The sequence below is a fragment of the Pongo pygmaeus genome, chromosome 21, assembly GCF_028885625.2.
Source record: "Pongo pygmaeus isolate AG05252 chromosome 21, NHGRI_mPonPyg2-v2.0_pri, whole genome shotgun sequence".
NCBI lineage: Eukaryota > Metazoa > Chordata > Mammalia > Primates > Hominidae > Pongo > Pongo pygmaeus.
In genome coordinates, this window is record NC_072394.2 from 7,584,888 (window position 1) to 7,612,634 (window position 27,747).

The following is a 27,747-nucleotide window of genomic DNA, read 5'->3' on the forward strand; positions in this document are numbered from 1 at the left end:
ATTGTATACTTTAAATGAGTGAATTGTATGGTACGTGAATTATATATCAATAATCCTTTCATTAAAAAGTACAAATAATACAGTTTGAGAAACTTCATAAATATTACAAGAAAATATTTGATGACATATCTTTACATTCAAAACAAGCTAAAGTATAATCAATGCATATCTTACTTGTGATTCACTTCTGTGAGTTTTTCCGTATGTCACATACATGTGATTTCTTCATGATCATCATCACACGAATTGGCAAAAACTAGAAACCAATCACTTGGAAATGAAAGGAGAGAAAGTTGTCAGGTTGCCAGAACTGGAAAAACAGGTTGAATACAGATTTGATATGTTACCAGCTAAAGTTATGTGCATTACTTCACTAATTGGAAGAAAACAATTTTCCATTTGGAAAAGAAGGTGATACGATTCAGTGTGTCACCAATATCTTCTGGAAATTTAACACGTAACGGCTGTTGGGCAACTGATAGCCTATTCAAAAGTCAAAACCCAGTTAATATACAACCCTCCTTTTCCCACCACTATGCTGAGTAGAGTGAATTCGTCACTGTGTGTGTGTTGAGAAAAGGGAAACTTACTATGATACCAGTAGTTACAATTTTAAGATTTTATAAAATGAATGTTATCAAGCAATGAGAATAAACAAATTACAATTACACATAAAAATATGGAAAATCTCACAATCATAATATTAAGCAAAAGAAGCCAGATATCATGCATGATTTCATTAATATAAACTCAAAAGGAGGCCAAGCTTACCTATGCTATTAGAAGTCAGGATAGTGGGTATCCTTAGGAAAGCTGGGAGTGGAGAGGGCATCTGGGAACTTCTAGGGCACTAAGAACATTCTGTTTCTTCTTTCAAATGGGGTCTATATTTTCATTTTGTGCCATGTCTGCAAATTATGTAGTTCATCCTGCCCTTACTCTACTCATTTAACACATTGACTGTGTCTGGAATTTAAGAAAACTGTGTTTATAGCAGCTGTGCAAAGTGTCATGAATCACATGTTCAGGGCAGGAAAAAATAGTCAATGTAGTCAAGCCAGTCTGAAGAAAGCAAGAATTCTTATGCACGTACTGAGAAGAAGTGCCCCAGTGCTAGTATCATTCATCTTTGAATCACAGCTTCCTCACCATTCAGAGAGTGGAGAAAAAGGAAAATAAGATGAACTGACCATCTTTTAACCTGAATACCAAGCAGATATAAAACATTATCATCTATGCTTTTCTCTTTCCACTAAGGTGAGGCATAATACATTTGATCACCAATTACTAATTAATCATGATGTTTTATCCGTTAATTTTCAAAAAAAAATCCTGGCTGAATCTTTCAATCTTGTGAATATTTTTTATTTTACATGTGCCTACCTTGCCACCAGCATTAGATTGTTGACTGTTAGGCCTCTTAAATACCATACATTCCTTCAAGCAATTGACGTCCATGTCCAATATCTTATAGCCTCTATGATGGAGGGAGAAAAATGCTGCTTTGAATTTTTGTTGTTGTTTTGATTTTGTTACATTTTTGTGTGTTTTTTGTTTTGTTTTGTTTTGCTTTGCTATTTGCTTTAAATTAAAATCTCCAAAGTTGGCTAGATGCAGTGGCTCAAGCCTGTAATCCCAGCACTTTGTGGGGGCCAAGGCAGGTGGATTGCTTGAGTCTGGGAGTTTGAGATTAGCCTGGTCAACATGGTGAAACCCCTATGTCTACAAACAATACAAATCCAGGTGTGGTGGCATGTGCCTGTGGTCCCAGCTACTCAGGAGGCTGAGGTAAGAGGATCACTTAAGCCTAGGCAGTCGAGGCTGCAGTGAGCCAAGATCATACCACCACACTTCAACCTGGGCAAAAGAGCAAGATCCTGTCCCTAAAAATACCCTCCAAAGTTAACAGTTTGCCTTTTCTTCAAAAGGCTTAAAAAGAGGAGCATAAGGTCTTGTGATACTTTTACTTTTACTTTTAAGACTGTACAGTCCTCAGCAATTTTGGCCTTAAAATGATCCAGAGTAACACATGAGAGGCACAGGGGCTTTCAAGTAAGCTCAATGTTTATTGGAAACCCCAGCTCTACTACCAAATATTTTTTTATCTGTCTTGGAGCTACAACAAAACCATTCTCTAAGCCTCAAGTTTTAATGGGTAAAATGGAAATTTTATTACCTGTTATTGTGAAGATTACTGTGAAGGCTAAATGAAATGTGGAAAAACCCTGAGAAAGTTTCTTGGAATATAAGTCAAAGAGGGGAAGAGAATGGCAGTTTATACAAAGAAATGGCTTATATTGTAAATCACTAAAGTATAATTTTCAAAAAGTAAAAAACTTGACTTTTATGTAAATATAAAATGAACACATTGAAGGTTTTATTCAACTTAATTAATAAACAGCAATATATAAATACTGGATCAAACGAAAATGTGAGAAACAGAAAAATATATATACATGTAGATATATTTATAAAGAGAGACAGGAATGCAGAAATGAACTTTCTAATAGATGCAAAACTAAATATTGTTCTCTAGGGAAATTATTATAACGATGCTTGGGGTTATCTTATCCAAGGAAGATTTTATTCAACTTAATAAACAGCAATATATAAATACTGGATCAAATGAAAATGTGAGAAACAGAAAAATATAGATAGATGTAGATATATTTATAAAGAGAGACAGGAATGCAGAAATGAACTTTCTAATAAATACAAAACTAAATATTGTTTTCTAGGGAAATTATTCTAATGATATTTAGGGTTATCTTATCCAATTGACATAAATCAAATTGTATCTCTACTGGTGAAAAATCATTTGCATTGCTTTCTACAAGAATAATTAGTGTTGCTATCAGTTTTCTACACATTAACTTCTATCCCTACAGAATTGTAAAACAGTCAACAGAAAGTCAATAAAGAGGTGCAGACTCCTGTAGTATTTGATGATCCTCCAAGAGTTCACTATACTATGTTTTGCCCTCTACTAAAAGGGCACTTGGTAACTTATCTTGCCCATTTCCAAGGCCGGAGCTTTTTTTTTTTTCTTACAAAATGACCTACTGTGTAACACATATGTGTATATGTAGCTGAATGGAGACAATTTGAAATGCAAAGCTCACACATATCCATTTCAAGTGCTATAATAGGACAATACATTTCCTTGCTTTTTTGTGTGTATGCATTTTGTAAAGAAGGATGGATATGTAGGTAGGTGAATTATTGTTGTAGAATATTATTCTTTTCTTTCTTTCTTTTTTTTTTTTTTTTTTTTGAGACAGAGTCTTGCTCTGTCACCCAGGCTGGAGTGCAGTGGCACGATCTCACCTCACTGCAAGCTCTGCCTCTAGGGTTTACACCATTCTCCTGCCTCAGACTCCCCAGTAGCTGGGACTACAGGCGCCCGCCACCACACCTGGCTAATTTTTTGTATTTTTAGTAGAGACGGGTTTTCACCATGTTAGCCAGGATGGTCTCGATCTCCTGACCTCATGATCCGCCCACCTCAGCCTCCCAAAGTGCTGGGATTACAGGCGTGAGCCACCACGCCTGACCAGAATATTATTCTAATATACTAACTGATGATCAGTCTCTCCTTCACCCCTCATCCTAGCTGTTGAGCTGCTTTATTCTCATTGTACCAGGAGGGGAGAGTTGCAGAGTAAAATGCAGATGCATTTAAAAAAAAAAAAAAAAAAAGCTCTTTTGGAGTTTTGAAGTCTTTGGGGTAACACAGAGACACCCATGAGTGACAGCAGCAGGTTTCTGGAGAAAGGGATGTTCTTGAGGGACCAAAAGAGAGATGCTTCCAGGTTGTGAGAAGAGTAATCGGTAAAGAAGTAATGAGCAGAGGCACACGTGGGTGGCAGGGAGGGGCTTGCTCTGCTTCCCACGCAGTTACCCTGAAAGGAGGAAGGTCCCTGGAGAGAGAAAACTGCTGCAGAGGGAGTCTAGGTGGATGGAGCCATAGACAGACTTGCAGGGATCCCTGATCCCTGGTTCCTAGCCTGACGGAAGGAACAGAGCTGAATTGTTCCCTTGCCTTCCCACATGATGCAGGGAAAGCAGAGAGAAAGCCACTAGAGCTTCAGGGTGCAGGAGGAAGAGGAAATGTGAGATGATGCTTAGGAGCATATGTCAATGACCAAAGACATTGTCATGCTTCAAACCTGCTGTTCCCAGAGCAACCTGATTTCATAAATGCTCCTTATAACTGGGCCAATGGACTGAGATTATCTCAACCACCTGGTGGAAAGTGAAAAGCAGGTGGGGTCCTCAAAATTAAAATTAAGTTCTAAGAAAAAGTTATATTTTTTCAACAGCTATGTTGTGACCTGATTTATAGATGCTATATCTATGATTGCTGTGCTTGGAGAGACTCAGCCCCCCAGAAGGCCCAGTGCTTTGCCACCTCTTAGGATCCACACTACTGTACCTCTTTTACTGTCAGTATCAGAAGGGGTCAGCCACAAGCCCTTGGAAGCTTAGAAAATTTGTCCTTCCTAAGACCCCAGAATTGTCTCAGGATTTAACTCTTGAGGCAGGCCACCCTGGAACGGGTTCACTCTTCATGTGTCTATAACCAGGTGAACTTTTTTAACCAGATCGTGTCCAACAGGGGTATAAAAAGATCCAATCGCATTTAGGAGTCCAGATAAATTTCCTAGTAAATCAGGGGACAGGCTACATAAATGTCTCCCACAGAGTCTATGCATTTAAGATGTCTAGGAATAGATGTTAAGCAACAGGACTAAAAGCACTGGATGAATATTTTTCAAGAGCCTCTAATTCTTACCTACCTTGCTGCCTCACTATGGCTGCTACTATATTCCTATGAATGTAAGAAAAGTTACCCTAGGTCAAGGTATAAACCTTCTGTTGCTAAGACAGCTGATGGTCATCAAAACCCACATTCCCCTCTTCCTTCTGGACACAGGGTAGGCGACATTTCCCAGCCTTCCTTGAAGTAAGTCTAGTCACATAACCGAGATACAGCCAGTGGGACTGGGAGAAAGCAGTGTGTGCTGCTTCCAGGCCCAGCCTATAACCTTCCCATAGGCACTGTTCCATGCTCTTTGTCCTTTGCCAAGAAAAGAGTGGTGATCACAGTAGCTTTGGTAGCATGATCTGAGGATAGCAGCACTTTAGACATCAGACTTTGAGTGATATGGTCCCTGCCAATGTCCAGGCCTCTTTTTGGTTTCTTGGGTATAAGTGTGAAGACTGTGAGAGAGATTGAGGGCCACAGTCCTGGCTGTTGACCCCTCTTATGGGAGACTTTCTATCAGCCAGACTTGTAGCATGTGGTCACTGAAACTTTCTTCTTAGGTCCAAGAATGTCATTATGTTGTCAGTAACAATATTCCTGGACAAAGAAGGAAGAGAGATGCTAAAGTTTTGTATCATATGCTTTCTGAAGTTCTCTCCTATAATCCTTATGTTAGCCCTCAGAGGTTGTGATCCTCTTTTATAATGGAAATAAACAAGATTCAGATTAATGTGCCTGATCTTAGCAGAGCCAATTATCCATGACACCCAGCCTCCATGAGTGACTGACATATTACTGAAATGAAATTTGAGGGTGTTTCATTTGATGGAGAACATCCAGCTCACCATCTTTTTATAAGCCAGCTGTTTTTTCCGTCTTCCTTACTTGCAGACAAATTAAAACTGCATGATACATTTCCTGTAGTGAAGCTAAGCCTGAAGTATCCGGACCTGTGTGCACAGGGGCATGGAAAAGAATGTGTTTTAACCATGCCATAAATACCTTATCATACATGACTTTTACAGAAATGTGACAAGAGCAACAAGAAGAAAGAAAGAGGCAACTTTGAAATCTCAATGCTCTTGGATTCATTCTTATCACATACTGGTGGCCTGGCACCCACAGAAAGACCTTGGGGCAGAACAGGCAGACTCTCTGAGGCTGGGTCACTATGCAACGTTTCTAACACTCAAAAGCCACTGCTTCGCCTTTTTCCTTTTCCACACCATTGCCCCTCAGGTCAGTAGGTACATGCCCTCTGCGGTAGGTAATATACTAACAACACAAACCAGCAGTCCACAGACCCTGATTACTCACCCATGCCTGTCACTGGGAGAAGGGTGTGGAAGCACAAGGTAAATACAATTTTCCCTCTTTAGCCACAAAGGATTTAATTCCCCCAAGCCCTCTTGATAGGAAAATTCACAATTATACGACTTGGAACACTAAAGTTCAAACAAGTTTAGATTTGACAAAATTCACTGAATTGTACCTTCGGATTTGTGCATTTCCTCATATGTAAATTCTACCTTAAAAACAACAACAACAAACAACAACAACAAAAAAGCACATGCCTACACTCTCACCAGGCTGGTTACAATTTTAAAAAGACTGACTATACCAAGTGTCAGTGAGGATGTGGATCAACTGGGATGTTCATTAGTGGTTGGTGCATAAACTTGTGCAAACACTTGGAAAGCCATGGATCCATGTATTAGTCCGTTCTCACACTGCTACAAAGATATTGCCTGAGACTGGGTAATTTATAAACAAAAGAGGGTTAATTGAATCACAGCTCCACATGGCGGGAGAGGCTTCAGAGAACTTACAATCATGGCAGAAGGTGAAGGGGAAGCAAGACACATCTTACATGGTGGCAGGAAAGAGAGAGAGAGCAGGGGATACTGCCACTTTTAAAACCGTCAGATCTCATGAGAACTCCCTCACTATCAGAAGAACAGCATAGGGAAACTGCCCCCATGACCCAATCTCCTCCCCCCAAGTCCCTCTCTCGACACATGGGGACTACAATTTGAGACAAGATTTGGGTGGGGTCACAGAGCCAAACCATATCAATTGGTATCTTCCAAAGTTGAACAGCTACACACGTTATGTTCCAATGATTCCACTTCTAGGTATGTACCCAAGAGAAATGTATGTCTATGGCTACCAAAGGCTATACTAGAACATTCACAGTAGCAATTGTTTTAATAGCTAAAAACTAGAAACAACCCAAATGTCCACAATAGAATGATTAAATAAATGATAGTATGCTCCTAAAATGGAATACTATGTAACAGTGAGAATGAACAAGTTATTGCTAAGCACTACAAAGTGGAAAACTCTCTCAAACCTAATAATTGAGTGCAAGAAGCCAGACACAAAAGAATATGAACTGAATGACTCTTTTATATAAAACAATGAGGCAGAACTGATCTATGGTGATAGAGCTTAAAGTAGTGGTTTCTTTGTGTGATTAAGGAGTGAAGAGTAGGGCAGGGCCTGAAGAGGGCTTCTGGATGCGAGAAATGTCCTATTTCTTCAGCTGGGTACAGTTCCCATGTGTGCTCACTTTATGAAAATTCATTGAGCTGTGCAATTAGTCTGTGTATCCTTGTCTATGTAAATTAGCCTGCAATTTTTAAAACTGCTAAAAAAAGATTTCAGCTGCTCAACTTGAAAATTAACCTATGAGAGTCTTTAAAAATACACATTTTCTACATTTCTTGGAAGAAAACAACCAGAAGAAAACTCTTAGAGCAATAAACTAAATAATGAGATCCTCTGACTAGCTGCAAATTTTTAATTAGTAGTAATAGATACTGTAGTAGGCAGAGTAATGATCCTCCAAAGATGTCCACACCCTATCTCTGCATCCTGTGAACATGTTACCTTACATAGCAAAAGAGACTTTGCAAGATACTGGTCAAATAATGAAAAATTTCTGTTAGAGGGGAGGAACAACTTCAAGACATCTATTATACAACATGATGAGTATAATTCATAACAATATATTGTATACTTGAAAATTGCTAAAAGGGTGAATTTTAAGTGTTTTCACCACACAAAAAAATAATTATGGAGAGGTAATGCATATGTTAATTAGCGTGATTTGGCCATTCCACAATGTATACATGTATCAAAACCCATCATGCTGCACAACATTAATGTATACAATTTCAGTTTGTTAACTTAAATTAATTACTTTTAAAAGGGACTTTATAGATGTAATTGAAGTTATTCCAAGATTATCCTGGATTTCAGGATGGTCACAATCTATCATATGATTTCTTAAAATCAGAGAACATTTCCTGGCCATAGTCCCATACATATACAGAGATGTATGATGGAAGAAAGGTCACAGAGATTCAGCATTGCTGGCTTTGAAGATGGAGGAAGGGGGCATTAATAAAGGAATGTGGACACCTCTAGCATCTGGAAAAGCCAAGAAAAGAGGTTCTCCCCTACAGCCTTCAAAGAGAAATCAACACTGCTGACACCTTGATTTTAGCCTAGTGAGACCCATGTCAGACTCCTGATCTGCAGAACTCTAATATGATACATTTGTGTTGTTTCAGCAACTAAGTCTGTGATAATTTCTTACAGTAGCAACAGAAAATGAATAAGAATGCTAAGCATTTAATTTCCATTTATCATCCCATGCTAGCTAGAAACATAAAAGGGTTCTTTGTATCAAAGTATTAACTAAAGAGTAAGCTAGTTTTAATTTTTCTACAGATAAAGCACATTTTAAAAGACTTTCTAGAGCCTGTTTCTCATTCAAAATATGTGATGTTTTTATGATATTACAACTCAAAGTTAATGACTTTTCTTCCCCAACTAAATTGTAGACACCCTCTTCTTACATAAATCCCACAAATCTTTCCTATGGGAGACACAAGAGTGCAGATTTTCTGTCCGTCTCTAGAATTTATGAGGTTTTACCCAAATGAATGTATTACGTTTTTCTATATGATAGCTCTCTCAATCTTCAGAACAGTCTAATATTGATCATTCAAAAGATCCAATTTGATCTCTGATCGATAAGACCTGATGGGCTAATATGGACTTGGTTGCCCTAATTTGGGTTCCCACAAACAGAGTCTGAGACAAGGATTTAGGTGCAAGTAGTTTATTGGGGGGGTATTTTCAGGAAGCATGGATAAGTAAAACCAGGAAGGGAGGAAAACTTAATAATGGGTGTTTTTATAAGAGGGTTACTACTGAGGGCAACAGAGCCACAGTCCCATTGGGATCTCTCCAGAGGCTGTGAACATGCCTCAGAATTGTCCCATAAAGAAGAAAATAACATGGGGTGTTTATGCACCAACTTCTGTCCCTTGTTGGCTGAGGGTTGCTCTCAAGGATGTGAATTTCCCAGCACACCTGGCCCACACTGCAGAAGCAGAGAATACCCCATGGTAAGAGAACCTGCTTGGGCATAGAAACACAGAAAACAGCTGACACCGTGTATCAGGGACCTCCAAGCTAAGTCAAAAGGATATCAATGAGGGACTGACTGTGTCAGTATGATCTATTTCAGGGCAAAGATATGTGATGCTAAATATGTGTTATGCATGGATTTTCCAATCACAACAGTGTGCAAAACCAAAAAGTGTGAAAACTAAAATTAACTTGATCTTGATTAAGAGTTATAATTTCCGCCTGATATCAGATAAATTGACATGATCACTTTCTGGGTTTTCTCAAGTAATTTTCGTGACTTATTGGTCAGTTCAAGTTTAATATTAACTTACATGCGGCTGGCCTTCTTGGGTCATCACGTTTACAACATATTCATGGGAAAATCTATGGAAATAAATTGTCTCTACGATGAGAATTCTTCCAGATTGAACTCTTTGGGAAATTTAAGTACTTCCATGTAGACTTATTAGTAGATATTGACATGTCATTAGTCATTTGTAAAAAAATTTATTATATCACAAATTTTAAACATCAAAAAGGCAAATAAAGCATTTTTATTCATTATTTGGCCAATCCAATGAAATCTCCCAAGTAATAACAGATTCTGTCATTTCTTTTCTTGGTGGTTGATGGTTCTCAAGTCAACAGCTGAAGAAGAGATGTCATGGTGTAAGGAAAACGGCACTCACTTAGACCCAGACGTTCTTGAGTTCATGACCCACTTCTACCACATATTATTCTGTGGCTTTGGAAAAGTCACTTAACCTGTTGAAAATTCAGTTTTGCATGAGCATCACTCTCCATTACATGGGTAAAAATTGAGTCACTGAGAATGAACAGATTTCTGTACACTGAACAATTCTGACAGTTCATTCTGCTCATATCCTCCCATTTTTGCCAACTCTCTATCCCCAAGTTGTTCCAAGAGTGTTTTCACAACACGTTGCCAAGCCTCTGTCCTTCCCTCTCTTGCCTATCCTCATACTGTTATCTCCCTTTTTGGCTGCTTCATTAAGAGAGGAGCTGAGAATCTGGCATCTGGGCAAAACCATTACTTTGGAGAACACCACAAGGCCATTGATAATTTTATCTTTGCCTTTAGTGTACTATTGGGAAGATTTATTTCTACCTTTAATAGTAAGATATCCTAAGTAGAAGGCATGTGGGTACTGTTGAGTCTTAGTTCTATGAAAGTGGAGACTGTGTATGTTTTATTCCTTGTGATATCCAAGGACTCAGCAAATACATAGTACTTATTCAAACATTTTCTGAGGTTACTAGTTGATCCAAAATGTATTTATTTGTTCAGAGATGCCAAATCTTTCTCAATATTTAGTCTGTGTTTTAGGATTGATCCAAAGCTTAAACCTAAACCTACCACTCACTTCAACAGAACTCCTCGCTTATTTTAACTGGAGATGGTATGAAGCAATGAGTCACCACTGACTATACATACCAGCAGTGCCTGATGCCAAATGGTTGGTGTGTTAATATAATTTTGTGCACACAACAATGCACACATTCCAATAGGGTAAGTAAAATAGAAAAGTTTCAAGAGTGAGAGCACGTAGTAGATATTTCTCAGAAATCTATGTGTGATTACCTAACCTTAGCAATTGCAGTTAGGGGAAGGAAAAGGATAAAGCAGAATTCAGCTGTGTTTTAAGATTTATTTTATATATGCCTTTTGTCCCTTGTAAAAAGAAAATTTGAAAAAGAAGAAAAAGAAGAGGAGGGCGGGGGAGGAAAGGGAAAAGGACAAATGTGAAAAGAGGAAAGAGATGGAGAAGAAGAAAAGAAGAAAGAAAAGAGACATCTAATGTTAGAAAAGTTTTATTTCAAAATCTTTATTAAAAAATGCTTTGCACAGGGCAATAGAGCTCAGGGAAAATAACGCCCTCTCTTCAACTTGTCTTTCTAAGTAACATGAGGCAGTTGGGCCAACAATAGTGCTCCCCTCTACCTCTTCATCTCTCCATTTCCTAAATCTTAGAAGAAAATAAACCTACAAAAGTTTAGCCCCCAAATCCCAGTGAAACAGCCATGGAAGGGACAGACCAGTGAAAATCTACTTCTACTTTGATGATAAAGGTTGAGAGAAATGCGATAAAATTTTTGAACTTGAGACACAAACTGGGCTGAACACACTTGATATTAACTCCATCTCTTCCCTTGGCCTCAGGCCTTATCTTATTCCTCCAGCATTCCTTGGGATGGTAAAGGCAGGTACCCTCATATGCAAGTCATGGTTAGGAGAAGCATTAGCATGTCCACCTCCAAAAGCTACATTATTCTGGAGTAGAAATGAACCCTGTCCAAGGGAGCTGAGGTACAGGACATGAGGCTCCGGAAACAGAGGCCATTTCTGTCTTTTTGTTTGTGTATGTGTGTTTGATTGTTTGTTTTTGTCTACTGCACCAGTAAATTGGTCTCTTTTCTTAGAGTCTGATGCTAAAGAAGTCTTGACTCAGGAAAACCACAAGGGTGGACTTGGGAAGACTCAACAGGTTGTAATGACTCTCCAACAAATCATGTCACCATGCCATTTGATGATGATAGGAAGAAACAAAGCTTTGAAGATTCATGCATTGACAGAATAAGAGTTAGTGAGTAAACCAGATATATTTCAGGACTGGGACCCTGCAGTCTTCAACCACCTCACACCTGCATCGGTAACAAACCCAAGCTACAGCATAATTTTCGTTCTACCTCAGCAGATATTTTATAGATGGAAAAACTGAGGCATAAAGTGGGTAAATACCTCCCCCAAGGTCACGAGATAAAGATAACACAGTCACCAAATATTCTGTCTCCTCAACACCTGTCTTACTGGAATTCTTGATGGATTGGTACCCCCTTATTTTAGTACTGATTTTAACATAGGTGGGTTTTGAATATTGGGTTTTTTAAAATCTTTTCAAATCATTTGTAAATTATGGAAATGCATACATCACATGAAACTTACCATTTTAATCATTTTTAAGTGTACAGTTTAGTTTAAGTACATTCACATTGTTTTGCAGTGATCCATCACTATACATTTTTCATCTGCTCCAACTCAAACTCTGTACCCATTAAACAATAACTTCCCTTTGCCTCATCCCTCCAGCCCCTGGCAACCACCTCTGAATGTTATTTTATAGCAAAAAGAAATATTAACTTTTGAGCTTGGTTTACAACCAAAAACCACAATTACATGCAGGAGAGAGGGGGTGGGAAAAAGAGGTTAACTCAGAATTCAGTTACTTAGAAGACTCTGTGAGCATGTTGTGTGTGTGTTTCTTTAAAAGACTCTCCACCTCCCAGCCCGCCTCCTCACACTTTGCCACTGGGTTGTTCAGTCCCCAGGTTCCCTCAGTCCCCAGAAGGAGCCAGCATGGACAATCTCCTTTATAGTTTTGGAAGCAGGTTTGTTGCCATGGAGTTCACATTTTGACTGGAGTTGAGAAGTATAAAGGTAACCATTTGTTTTAGTTTCAACGATCTGGCAAAAAGATAGGCTGTTGCTCTTCTTCTGGAAAAGCCTGATTGGTAAGATTCCTTTAAGGGCTCAGCCCCAAAGAGCTTTATCCCATCCCCTCACAGACTAAAGTACAACCTGCAGAGACCTCTGAAGGAAAACCTATCCCGGGCTCTGTCACTTCACACCCATGGCTAACCCTGGAGGTGGTGCCGTTTGCAATGGGAAACTTCACAATCACAAGAAACAGAGCAATGGCTCGCAAAGCAGAAACTGCACAAAGAATGGAATAGTGAAAGAAGCCCAGGTAAGAGGCACTCTCCCCTACTCTTCTCTGAATTACCTAAACATTTCAATATTTCTCTGTGAAGATATCTGGGGCTGTCCTAACTTAGAGTTCCTCTTATGAAGTGTTTTTACATGTTTTGACTGTTGATTCTGTTAATAGAAAGTGCTTGGCTACCAAAAAATTTAGGTGTGGATTAAGGAGAAAATGTCTTCTGTATGCAAAAGAGGATACACACAGACTCACACAGCTTTAGGCTCCCTAAAATACAAATGTACCTACTAGACTTTTGTCTCAAGCATTTTACAGGGAGGGAAGAATTATGAAGGTTCCAACTCTTTGCATATATTTTAGTCCAAGAGACCTGCTACAACCGTCATGCTTCAGAAGAAAAAGAGGAAGTGAAAGTACATTTTGCTGACATTATGTGGTGGAGATGGCATTCTTCCCAGGTCCATGAGAAATGCATCTCTGTTTGAAAGGCGAGTTATTATTGGTGTTTAGTAGAGCATTGTTTTAGCTCACTACTTGATTTGAGGCCACAGTATTTCTTTGAAATGTGATGTCACAGACATTCTTTTCCAAAACACTTCAGAAAGCAGGGCTCATTGTGACACACTGCACTCAGAAAACAGAACAGCATCTTTAAAACAAACTTGTATTTTCCAACTTGACACTTTTTTTTTTTTACTCTTATTGCACCGGGATGTTTGCAGAGTGTACTAGGCAGGAGGAACTCGAGGAAAGTTGTCAGCTTGTTTTAAGAGAGAGCCTGGGTCTGTGGGGTCCTTATGTAAGGCAGTTCCCCACTCCCCACAGGACACTCCATGTCACTCTGCTCTGAGCAGCAGGAGTTAGCTCATCTGCCTGAGGAGCAAGCCCAAGTAGTCAAACAGGTAGCCTCCTGTTTGGAAACAGAAGTGGCACAGGGAGCCCCATGCAATCTTCCATCATTTGATCATCCAGAGAGCAAGTATCCACCCACAGGAAAGGCAGATTTTTCTAAGATCACCGGACGGGTGGGTCTGGCTGGGGCCAGTCCTCCACTCAGTGAATTACATTCGTGTGTGCAATCGGAAGAGGCTAAAGGAGCTCTGGAGCCTGAGTTGTGTGTAAACAGGCTGTGGTCCCCAAAAGCATTCCCCTCTTAACAAAAGGCACTGTCCAACCCTGGGAGGTGTCTATCAGAAACCTCAGAACTGGCCTGTCCCACCTGAAGATCTGAAACCTGGAGCAATGTGAAGAGAAGGTGCTCAACTCCTATCAGTTGCATGAAGGAAATTGCAGTAATATCCACCACTTATGCATCACTAAATATCAATTCAGGCCACTACTCAAGATGATCCTTGCCTCTGGAATGCCTGTAACTCACAGGCTATTCACCTACTTACCCTTGTGATTATTCTGACCATGAGGGATCTCATCTGGGAAGAGATTCCTTCTTAACTTTTCTCCCTTTTATTTATTTTATCTTGGTTTCATAATCACATTCGAGGTATGAGATTAGAAACTTAGACAGTTACAACCACTCCTAAGTAAGGATAAAACCCAGGATTCTAAAGGTTCATTATGAAGTGCAGCTGCAAGACTGTAAATATCCTTGGACACTGAGGCTTCCCTAAGAATAGTCAAAAACATCAGGGCTGCTGTTGCCTTCCTGAAGGGCCATCCGGAGCCTCTTGTCTCAGACATATTTAGGTGTCACTAAGCTACAATTGGCTTTCATTGAGAGCCTCAAAATTATGGCTTAAAAAATATTTTTCAGAAAAACAAAATACCCGGCTGAGATCATAGTGTAATAGGGCAAACGTGGCTTATTGTCCGCTCCATGATGGGAACGAAGTTGTCTTTACTCTCATTTTCCTTTGCCACTAGTTTTGATCCTTGAGGCCCTTTAACAAACTAGGCCTAGACCAAAAGCCTTGCCTGTGGATAGAAGCAGTCTGTAAAGGCTTACAGAATCCTAGGCTGCTGGTCTCCCAAACACATTCTGCCTGGCCTAAGGTCTTCTGCTGCAGCATCTAAGATCCTACCAGCCCTTCCAACAATCCTCCCACCCTTTCTCTTCCCACCTATTTGCAACCACACAGCAACACGGTTATCTCTTTTATACATCGGGGACCCTACAAGATTCTGTTGACAAAGTGTTCCCTGGCATAACAAACAATATGAAAATTACTGTTAGGCAGTGCTCTGGAGTCCTCCTTCCCCCTGGTCCAGCGTAGGCTGCCATCCCTGCTCCAGCATGCAGCAGGCTTGCTGCCCCAGTCTCAAGGCTGGCAAGGACCAGAGCCTTTCCATTCTTAGAAACCTTCTAGAGTCCCTTTCTGGAGCTTTTATGGAGCCTGACTATTTTTCCTGTTTTTTTTTTTTTTTTTTCTTTAAACCTCATATGTCCTGAGAATGCAAAAAAACTGGTTTTCATCACTGATTAAGTCCATTTATTTGTTTATTCCCAATATGGCCTCCTACCTTTTACTCCTAAGAGGACACTATTGTACTAGAGGATTTGTTCTCCCTCCTTATGAGCATATCCACACTACAGACAGATGGGTGCTTAATGTCTTAATCTATAAACTTGATATTTCTTATAATTTTTATTGAATTAAAATTTTTCCTAATGAATAGGAATTTCCTATTCCTTACTTAATTCTATATAATTACTTTACAACTATTATCCACATAATTGCTTTTTAATTCCCAGCAATTATTTTTGACCTGGCCATAAATTTTTATTTGGAAAACCAAAACCTAGGAAGGTAGACCTTCTGTCTCCATTGCATTTTCCTGGAAGTAGTTTCTTAAGAGGATAGGGTCTGTATTTTCTTCTCTTAAACTAAACCTGCAGGATGAAAAAAAATCATAAAGTTTTCCTAATCTTCCCTTTCCTGGAAAACAAAAACGTTTGGGGATTAGAGTTACTCTAATTCAAGGTTTATTGAGTTCTTGACCTGAATGTTGTAACATTACCAGATATAGGTAATGAGCCCTAACAGGAGGTTGCTTTTTTTTTTCACCAATATTTATTAAGCATCTGTTATTCTTAGGACCTATAAAGATGAATAAGAAGTTCATAATTTATCTGTTAGGGGAAAGCTTATATCAGCATTAAAATAATCACATCAAAGTTAAATGCTAGTGCAAGGACAAGAGCTGCCATAAAGCAGACATAACTTGAGGACAGATGAGTGGTATGGATACTAGTACTAGAAGTTGCAGAAGATCAAAAATAATAATAAATATCAATGTTCTGTTACGTATCAGGAAGGGCTAAGCACTTCAGGCAGGCATCTCCTGTACCTTCAAAACAGCCCCATGAAGTGGTAGTATACTGTCCATTATACAGATGGGGAAAGATAAATCACTAAGGAACTTCTGAAGAATCACAATCAGCATGGCCAGGATTTGAACCCAAATCCATGTTGCTCTAAAGGCAGTTTCTTTTTCAGTACGTTCTAGGAAATCACAGGTTGGGGTGGTCAGTGACAGCTTCTGAGAGCAGGGAAGACTCAGATTGAACCTTGAGACATTATAATTGCAGAAAAAATAGGGAGCTTATTCCTGAGGGACAAATGAGGAAAAGACAGGAAAGGAACTCCGGAGATGAATGTAGGAGTTGCTAGTAAAGGGCATAAGAAAGGTCATGAAGCATTCCAGGAAGTTGTGAGGCACAACGGGTCATATGACTTTTGAGAGACTTTTCTCAATTCAGTGAGCCTTCATCGCAGACAGCGAGAAGCAGTGCTGTGGCTGAGGTGGTGCTCAGCAGATGCTGGAAGAAGAGAAAGGATTAAGCCACATTATTATGGAAATCATTTCCAGTTTTAGAACCATTTAAGCTGAACTTCTATTCTCCCCACCTTTCTATATCTTCTTGAAGCCTGCAATATCCTGGTAGAGCTACTCTTCTGCTGTAGTATAAACTTCTTCTAGAGAATAAGAGCAATGACTGATTGATAGTTTAATTGCAAACATTGGTAGCTGCCTGACAGCTGTGGTAAGTACCTGGGTCTGTGGGGCTCACCTAGGCTACCCCCAATTGAAATAGAGGTCAATATTCTCGCCAATTACTAGGAGAATTCATAAACTAAAAGTTTTGGAAATCCCTTTCAACTGCTCTGAATCTTCATCTTAGTCTTGTCTTTGGTGTTCACTTTCTAATGCCTTTGTTTCTTGGCTCCTATTTCCTTAAAACAGTCCCCAATGTGGCTAGGCTTCTCCATGAACTCCTTAAGGAATCCGCATTTTTTCATGAGCTCATCATTTATAAAGCATTCTTGTGTGTCAGGTGCTGCAGTCATTAAGATGAAAATATTCTCCCTCCATTTATAAATAGCTCACAGTATAAATGAGAAAGACAAGCAATTATAGTATTTAATGGTAAGTACTATAGTAAATGTTAGTTATCTATTCCTATGTAACAGCCAGTCCAAAACCCAATGGCTTGAAACAACGACTATTGGATTGTTCATGATTCAGGCAGGGGCTGCTAGGGATTGCCCTTCTCTGCTCTACGTGGTGTTTGTTGCAGATCAACTTGCCTAAGCATCCAAGATGACCCCATTCACATGTCCCAGACCTTGGTACCAGCTGTTGTCCAAAGCACCTTGTGTCTACTTCACCAAGACACCCTCTGCATGTGGTCTCATTATTCTGCAGAGTAGCCCAGACTTTTTTACAGGATGACTGGCTTCTAAGAGAGTAAAAATAGAAACTACAAGACCTCTTTTATGTCCTAGGGACATTTCTGCTACATTCTGTAGACAAAAGCAGTCATAGTCCAGCTGAGATGCAAGGGGAGGAGAAACAGATGCTGCTTTTTTCATGAGAGAAGCTACAAAGTCACACTGAAAAAGGTTGTAAGGGATTGGAGAGATTATTGTGACCATCTTTGGAAATAGTCCACCACAATAGAAATATATGGACCTATGGACCTTGCATGGGAACACAGAAGAATGTGTGTCTGACCTAGGCTGGGAAGACAACTTGCTTCAGAGAGGCATTTGACCCAAGTCTTGAAAGCAGAGTAGCCGGTTGTACAGGCATAGAAAGGCATTCCAGCAGAGGGAAAGGCTGTTAGAAGGATATAAAATATCAGAGCATTATGCCTTTGGCCAATGAAAGATGAGTTCATGGTAGGGGGTTCAGGATGCTTAATGGAGAGAACCAGGTGGGAAAAGATTTTAAAATGCCTTTGTCTTAGTTTACATTCCCCAAGAAACAGACCCAGAGATAAAGATTTGAGTGCAAGAAATTTATTAGGGAGGTGAACCCAGGAAGCACAGAGGAAAAATAGTGAAGTGAGGCACAGAAGGGAAGGAAGCCAACACACTCATGAACAAGTTACCATTGTTGGCAACTGGGACTGAGACTTGTCAGGGACATCTGGGAAATGGTGTACAACACATCTCAAAGCTGTCTAAATTTAAAAAAAGGGATAAATGTCAACCAATTCCAGTCCATAATCAGCTGAGGGATGCTCAGCACTTGTAGACTTTCCACACATGGACTGAGCACACTCCTATGGCAGAGAAAGCCCTCAAGCTGAGCTACAGGTGCTTGCAGTAGGAAATCACCAGAGTAGAAGAAGGTCTGGATGCGCCAAGAGTGTCTTTTATAACCATTTATATGTGCAAGTGACGGAGGTTTGAGAAGGGAATTAGCATGATCAGATACGGTTTCTCCCAAAATGTGTAAGCTTTATTTATGGTGACTCTTAGAGCATGGTTTATGAATTAGCCCTGATCTAATGGGCTAATCATCATACAAGACAGGATTATGCTGTTAAGCAACATAAACAGAGCTTACCCACTGTGTTTGGCAAAGGAGAAAAGGGATATATCAAGGGTAAATATTATTGCCATAATTTGTTCCCTTTGCACTCAAGCAAGATGAAAAACCAGAAACCATGAACAGCTTAGCAAATTTTAACTATATAAAAAAATCTAAAACTTAATATGGCAAGAAGCATCATAAAGGGTAATGCATAAAAATCAACTGGAAAGCATAACTGAAGTAAAAATTCCTTTACAATTTTAGCACCAGAAACATGAAGGACCTGGAAATAGATTTAAATAAAATGAAAATCAATTGGAAGGGAGTATGAAAATGCTACTGAGGGACCTGAAAGGAAACTGAAAATAAATGGAAAGGCATACAACACATGTAGAGGAAGACTCAGGATGAAAAATGCATTAATTCTACCTAAGTTAACCTATCAGTTTCTGTGTGAGTCCAGTAGATAAATAATAATAATAATGAGGGTGACTAGATAAATAATAATAATAATGAGGGTGACTAGCACTACCAACTAGTAAATCATGTTGGGCACCAAAAGAATTAGAATGGTTTTCTATTAGTACACGAACAGATAGATAAATATTATAGGTAATTGTTAATCTATCAAAGTATAAGAAAATATCAATTTTAAAATAATATTTACATGGGAAAAGTCTTTATAACTATGATATAATACCCAGGAGCCATAAAATAGGAGGTCAACAATCTGACTACATAAAAATCAAATATTTATTTATGCATGGCAAAAACAAAACAAAAATAACACTGTGAAATAACCAAAAGGCAAATTACAGACCAGGAAAATGTTTACAATTTATATCATAAAATGCAATTTTCTGATTACACAAATAACTTTTAGAAACGAATACAAAAAGAGGCCAAACACCAGAGGGAAAATAATGGACAAAAGCTATGATGAGGGGAATACAATTTGAAATACAAAAGGTAAGGAAAGGAAGAGAAAGAAGGGAAAAGAAGTCAGGAAAGGGAAGGAAAGGAATATGCTAGAATCAGTTTCCATGAGAAAAGAAAGAAAAGTCCATTTTCTCAGTTTGTGTGCATTAAGTGCAAAGTCAAGTTGAAACTTAGTTTGAATAATCTAGTTATTTTGATCAGTTTAATAATAATAATGGTAAAGCTAATAAATCAATTGTTGATGGGTGCTACATGCCAGGTCCTTCTATGTAATCTGCCTCATTGAATTCTTCTAGCAGTAACGCAAAGTGGATATTCTTAGCCACATTCATATAGATGAGGAAACTGACGCTCTGAAAACATAAATAACTTCCCCCAAGGTCACACAGCTAGAACAAAACTGGGACATAAACTCTAGACTATCTACCTTATCCTAACTTCTTACTTCAACAACTGTCCAAGACCCCATGATATTATCTACTTTCTATGATAATAGGCTTAGAGACCTTTATTTAACAACTGAACATAATACCAGTTGTCTAAGGTATCAATAATATACTTTTAAAAAGAAAGGTGCTTATGCTTTCACTGTGACTACAGATATTGAAAGACATCAAGCTCCAATAGCTAATGCATGTTGGCCTATAGTTAAATCTTTGGGAAGTAATAAAGAACATAATAATTATAATAATCTTTAACGTGTCTTGAGTTCTTCAAAGTGCCAGGCATTCCCAGTGCTTTATGTTCATCATCTCACAACATTCCTATGAGGTATTATTTTTGGACCCATTTTATAGGTGAGGAAACAGAAAGCTTTAGTAACTCAACCAAGGTCACCAACTTATAAGTATCAAAACCAGGTATAGAAACCAAGTTTGTCCAATCCTAGAACCTAAGTTCTTATCCTTTAGTCCACACTTCCCCTGTAAACACAAAATATGTTAGGCGTGGGATTCATACCCATTTCCAGAGAGAAGGGGCCAACAGACACAGCCTTAAAGGGCAGAGTCAATGTAAGTTAAAAGAATGGTGAGTTGTTTTGTTTTCCTGATTTTTCATTCTTAATAAAAATTTTAGCTTATCACAAATGACACCAAACTGTCACATATCTGCGCTTTCAATAGGCAATATTATTCACTCACAGACATACCACATTAGTGAACCTGTCACCCCCATACCTCACTTTGAACAACTCTAAGCTAAAGAAAATTGACCTCATGTGACTCTGAGTCATGTGGACTCACACTTAGCCCCAGTTGGAGCTCGAGAGATAGTCTGGCTTTCAGGAGCTTTTTTCAAGAGTACATGGCCTCCCTGAATAGAAACTTCACTTAGTACAATATTTTCTGGCAATACTGATATCTTAGACATGATGCAATAGATCAAGCTTGTCGACATGTGGCCTGCAGGCTGCATTTGGCCCAGGACATCTTTGAATGTAGACCAACACAGATTCATAAACTTTCTTAAAACATTATGAGATCTTTTTTGTGATTTTTTTTAGCTCACCAGCTATCATTAGTGTTAGTGTATTTTATGTGTGGCTCAAGACAATTCTTCTTCCAGTGTGGCCCTGGAAAGCCAAAAGATTGAACACTCCTGCAGTAGATGAAAGATAGTTACAAATTATTTGGAGTATTTCCCATTGAGAGGTAGAATCTAATTCTAATCCACTTGAACCTGGGCTAGACCTAATGACTTACTTGACCAAAAATGTGATGGAAGGGACAATCTGGGACTCCTGAGAGTCAGTGACAAGAAGACTTGTGGCTTGAACCCAGTCCTTGTAGAGCGCCCATTCTTGGAATCCAGCCACCATGCTTTAAGGAAGCCCAAGCAGCCCAAGAAGAAGTTCAAGGAGAGAAACCAAGTATCCTTGCTCTGTTTCTAGCTGAGATGCAGTACCAACTTCTAAACTGTGTGAGTGATGTATCTTGGAAGTGAATCCTTCAGCCCCAGGGTGTGTTTGCTCCAATGGATACTGCATGGATCATAGACCAGCTGTCCCTGTTGGGCTCTGCCCAAATTAAAAATTCTTGAGCAAATAAATAATTGCTGTTTTAAGTTTGCTGGTGGCTTATTAAGCAGCAATAAAAACTGAATACATGGATATTATATTTCCTTAAAATGACTAGAAAATCATTGTGCAATCTCAGAACCATTTTCAATGCTTGCATTTATATTTACATTTCAAGAGTTTGCTTTGACCATGAATTTGCTATTAATCATTGGCAAAGACACATTTTCATAAGTTATAAATTTCTGTTTTGTTTGGCATAAGGACTGTATGCTTAAGCCCTTAACCAGAGATGAGTGTCCAGCTGTAAAAGCCAAACGCAATGAACCTAAATGTCACCAATGCAAAAGCACACCCATTTGAAAATTGCCAAATCTGAAGTGTAATTATTAACCCTTAGGAGGTCTGTAATTTATTACATTGTCTATGAAGAAAGAGTTGACTCAATAAAGTATGTGTTTTCAGGTGTTTCATTGGCTTAATAAACATATTTAAGTATTTTTAATATCTGCCAATTACAAATTAATTTTATCTATTGGTTAAAGCTTCCTGGAAAAATTTTCTCTCACTGTTGAGGTAAATTGATATTAACCTAATTAATTGCAAGAAGTCAACTATGCTGATTTTGAAATATACTTAATGTTTTTAGTAAGTATGCCTACCTTTGTCTCAGTTGGCCTGTACTAATGTAGTTTTACTGGAATTCTAAGGTATAACAATCCATAAATTTATGACAGAAAGATCTACTGCCACCATATTAGAAATCTTTTCCAGGTGATTTGGAGTTCAAACTAACTATTTTGAGGGAAAAACACTACAAGCATAGCTCAGAGAAATACTCAAAATTATCCTCCACAATCTACTTCATCTATCTGTCACAGTGCCATCTGAATCCTGCTCTCCTTAAGAGTTTTGACACATTGAAGATCATCTGAGCACAGCGGAGTTTGAGATTGCAAAGCCTAGAGGAGCTAGCAGGGCCTTGTGTAGGACAGTAGGAGATGGTAAGAATGGATTTAACTGAACAAAGCCTGGTGTTTCCATGAGACAGAACAGGCTCCATCTTGATAGTTTTTCCAACTTTTAAAAGAAGTTGGAAATCCAAATTGAGGAAAGGAGGTCTCATGATTTCTAAGTGTTGACATCTAATTTTTAAAAATTCAAATCCTGTGGATTTAAAGAAAACACTGCTAACAAACACCAATTTGTAACCTCTAAACTGTAGGCAAACAGAGTGTGGGAAATAGGCTAAGAAGTCCTAAGTAGAGTGCTATTTTCTCATTTGTTTAGGAAAAATGGCTCAGAGAATTTGGCTCACCTCAATTTAATTTACTTTATATTTCAAAAAGTGATAGATGAGTCTTCCATCTTCACTTTCCTGAGTTGATATATTAACAATTACCCTAGACTCTGCAGGTTTGAGGAACTCTTATGACCAGCTACATACACTAGATTTCCTTGACTAACCCAAATCTAAAATATTAAGTCCCAAAGTGTTCATCAAAGTGTTAGAGACTTGGTGATATTTATCGACCAAACCACATCTCTCAGATTTCACAGGCAGTGGTACACAAACCTTCGTTAGGTGATGTATTCATGAAGTCTAGTCACCAAGATTGTTCTCCAAATCTGGTCTAACTGGACCTTCAAAGGTTGCCCAAGCAAAAGGCTATGTGCAAGTCTTAATTTTTCTCTTACCTATGGGTTATACACAGCTCTTATTTGTCTGTCTTGTGGTTGTGAGTCTTTTGGAGTTCAAGGATTCCTTTGAGAAGCTGTTATATACTTTCTAATGAAAATTAATATGTCCATAACCATAAAATTTTTTACATAGAGAATGTATGTATTCCCTGACTTCCTCAGATCCCCAGATTATAAACTTTGGCTCTGAAATTTTGTATAAAACTAGGCTATTTCTGCACTTATAATCTAACTAGAAAAAAACAGCAAATCAACTGTTCCAGAGAAGACAGGGTAAAGGATTCACAAATTAATCCACCAAAAAAGAGAAAATCACACATAACACAAAGTGATTCAGGCAGCAAGCCCCATGTGTGTTAGACATTTATTTAAAAATTGGTTTAGAGGGTGGTTGTGGTGGCTCATGCCTATAGTTCTAAAGCTTTGGGAGGACAAGGAAGGAGGGTCAGTTGAGACTAGGAGTTTGAAACCAGTCTGGGAAACATGGCAAGACCCCATTTCTTAAAAAAAAAAAAAAAAAAGAAAAGAAAGAAAAGAAAATTAATTAGCTGGACGTGGTGGCATGCATCTGTAGCCTTAGCTATCCCAGGAGGTTGAAGTGGGAGGACCATTTGAGCCCAGTAATTCAAGATTACAGTGAGCTGTGATTGCCCCACTGCACTCCAGCCTAGGCAACAGAGTGAGACCCTTTCTCTATATTTTGTCGTTTATATTAGAAGTTTGCATTTTATTACATGATATATTAATATTTATTTTGCTGTAAAATTATTTTTATATACTCTTTTAAAACTTTGAAGAAAATGGAACTCCGCAGAAAGATGTTTATGTGGTAGCTTTTCACACTCCCGCACCCCTTAGGATGTCCCAGGAAAATGTGAACTCCTTAAGAAGGAATGATAGTAGAAAGACCACTAGCTTTGATATCAGATATAACTGGGTTTGAATCTTGGTTCTGCCACTTACTAATTGGGCCATATTAGGAAGGTAACTTTATGTCTCTGATCCATTCTTTATGAGGCTATGGTAAAGAATAAATGAGATAGCATATGTAAGACTCCCAGTAACTATCAGGCATAGAGTAGATACTCAATAAATGATTATTATCTATTAACATTAGCCTGCAGTCACCTCTTTCTTCTCTACTGCTATTATAAGACTAATCAGTACGATGTCCAGCATATAGTAGATGTTCAATAAATGACAGCCATAAACCCTTGAAATCCTTCATCCCATGATGACTTCTCAATCTTCATTTTACTTGACCTGTCTGCAGCATTAGTGAAAAATAATCACTCTCTCTTTCTTAAAGCACATTCTTCTCTTGACTTCCAGGGTATTACACTCTTGATTTTCCTCTTTATCACTAGCTTTTCCTATGCATTTTCTATTTTTGGTTCCTCCTCCTCTCTTTGACCTTTAAACAATGGAATGACCCAAGGCTTAGTCTATGCCCCTCTATTCTTTTCTAACTGCATATCTCTCGTGAAGATCGATCTTGTTTCATCATGTTAAATACAGTAAGACATTCTTCTTCAAAGGGTTAACTTGTTTAAGTTTGCTTGTACTTTTTTCCCTGCTTTCAAGGCCAGACTCCCTTACTCTCTGTGCTCCCTTGCCCTGGGAAACAACCTTCCTCTCAGTCTTATCTATAGAGCCTACATTCCACATGTGCTACTCACTCTGTAAATCACCTCCCTCCACCACAACAGCCCCCCCCCCCACCAATCCCCTCCCACCATCCCCACCCCCACCAAAACTGTTTTCTTGCCAGTGTAACTGCATCCCTGCACGTCTCAAGTTAGCCAACTGGGTTCAGTGTAGATTGTGTGGTCCAACTCTAGCCAATGGAGACTGCACACAGCAGTAGGAGCCCAGTGTGTTAGGGATAAATCTGCTGCTTTCCTTGGTTTGATGTGCTCTCATGGTGATCAAACTAACAAGCAGCACCCTTCTGCAGAAGTAAACTTTGCCTTGCTGAGAAATCAACTATCAGAGTGTCATTTCCTTTGCAACTTCAAGCTTTATTTCTAACACATCATGATAGATAGATATAGATAAGTAGATAGATGTATAAAATAGGCATTTCCAACTGACTACTTGATATATAGAGATATGTAAATGTATACGCATAAATAGGCATTTCTGACTGCCTACTTGATCTTTTCACTTGGATAATCAAAAGTCATCTCAAACTTAATATATACCAAACTGCGCTCCTGATGTTCCCTCCTCCCGCTCTCCAAAACTATTTCCCTTACAGTCTTTCCCGTCTCAATAAATGGCAACTCTATCTTTCTTGTGGCTCAAGCCATAAACCTTGGTGCCATTCGTGACTTTTCTCCTTCATTCTATTCTGCATTCTATCTCTCAGTAAAACATGAGCCTACCTTCACAGCACATCTAGAATCTGACCACTTCTCACCTTTCCCTCAGCAACTCCCTGGTCTTAGCCCCCATTAACTCTCACCTAAAATATTGCAGGAGCTCCATCTCTTTTATCTGTGTTCCACTGTCTATTGCTGCATAAGAATGCAGCTCAACATACAGTGGCATAAAACAATGATTTTATTATGCTTGTGGATTCTGCTGGTCAGGAATTCAGAAAAGGCACAGTGAGGACAGCTCTCCCCTGCTCCATGGTGTCTAGGGCCTCAGCTAGGATGACTCAACTGGCTGGGCTGGAGAAGCTGGGCCAGGAGGGTCCACTTTCCAGACTGCCTCCTCGGTGTCACACCTGGCACCTGGGCTGGGAAGACTGAAGGGTGAGACAAGCCAGGACTGTGAACTGGATCAATGCAGCCATAAACAAGCCCACCAGGTTCAAGGGGAGGAGACTAGCCTGTCTCTTAATGGGAAGAGTAGCAAAGAATTCATGAGCTTGTTTTAAAAACCACCATGTCCTGTTTCCACCCTCCCTTCCCCTCTGCTACAATCCACTAGACTTTCTCTATACGGCAGCCAGTGCTGCTGAAATAAAATCCAGAGATGTCATTCTTCTGCCCAAATCCTTCTCATGGCTCCCATTTCACTCACAGCAAAAAACAAAATACTTACCACGACCATAAGGCCCCACAGCCTGGCCAGATAATCTGTGACTCATCTCCTGCTACTTTCCCTGAGCTCGCTCTGTCCCCAGCTGCACAGCCTCTTCACTGTTCCTGGAGCCAGCCATCCATGGCATCCTCCCACCTGCAACATTTGCATTTGCACTCCTCATCCCCCGTCCTGGAACACCCTTTCCCCAGACATCCACAGGGCTCACCCTTCTCCCACTTGAAGTCTTCACTCACATAGCACCTTCTCTGTGGGACTCAGGCTCACATGCTTTCTAAAATTGCAACCCCCCACCCCCGACTTCCTGGCCCCTTTCCTGCTTAGTTGTTCTCTTTAGCATTTAAAAACATCTGCACACGTGCGTGCACACACACACACACACAGAGTCACACATATACTTACACACATAAACACACATGCATGCACACATTAATTTATTTCCTATCTGTTGCCTGCCTCCACATTTAGACTGTGAGGTCCACCTGGGCAGGAATTCCTATCTTGTTCACTGCTAAATCTCTAATACCTAGACCAGAGCCTATATGTAATAGGAGCTCAATAATATTTATGGAATGAATAAAGACTATCCATTTTTACAAGTCTGTTCTTTGCAAGAACTCCCATTTAACATGCCTAGATCTCTAAAAGACTAAGAAAGCTCTGCTCATATGATCCACAGACTTCTTTGTAAACTTCAAAGTATATAACTTCTTATTAATTAATTCACAGGTTTCCTAAGCTTTGTTGGACAGCATGGCTACTATTTACCACCACCTTTTTAAAAATCACAAAGTCACTAGATTACTTTGGTGACCAGGTAGCAACATGCTTCTGTATTGCTATCCAGATATGATATACTCCAAGCTTGGAGGTAGGGAGCATGCTTTAAGCAGTGGAACTTTTTGAAGAAAATGAAAATAGAAATGAAATATTATTAATTCATCTTGATCTTTCCTGCTGCATCTTAGCAGGAGATGAAATATGCCTGGATTAGAGGGAAAATGACTAATCTCCCAAGGTGTGTAGGGCTGTCATCAGCTTCTAATAAAATTCTGCATTCTCAGAGTTGAGTGTCCAAGAAAGTAAATGCGATCTGTTTTCCTATGAATGACCCATATATGAGATGACTTTTAAAACTTTTATTTAACAAACTTTTACATTGCATCACATGCTAAGAACTTTACAAATACTAACTCAGTTGACCCTCACAACAACCATGTAAGGTTGATACTGTTACTATCGTCATTTTTTAGATGACTAAACTGAGTCATGCAAAAGTTAACTAAATTTGCCTGAGATAAAACATATAGTTAGCAGTGCAA

At 39.1% G+C, this 27,747-nt stretch overlaps 1 protein-coding gene across 1 annotated transcript in view; it reads left to right on the forward strand.

Annotated features, from left to right (window-relative positions):
• SPTLC3 (serine palmitoyltransferase long chain base subunit 3) overlaps positions 1 to 27,747 on the forward strand; it is a 226,325-nt gene that overhangs the window by 45,532 nt on the left and 153,046 nt on the right. The window contains exons 4-6 of the mRNA XM_054467406.2: positions 11,636 to 11,799; positions 12,535 to 12,650; positions 12,779 to 12,960. Of these exons, the coding sequence (XP_054323381.1) occupies positions 12,844 to 12,960 (117 nt within the window). The 5' untranslated portion in view covers positions 11,636 to 11,799; positions 12,535 to 12,650; positions 12,779 to 12,843. The remainder of the gene's footprint in view (positions 1 to 11,635; positions 11,800 to 12,534; positions 12,651 to 12,778; positions 12,961 to 27,747) is intronic.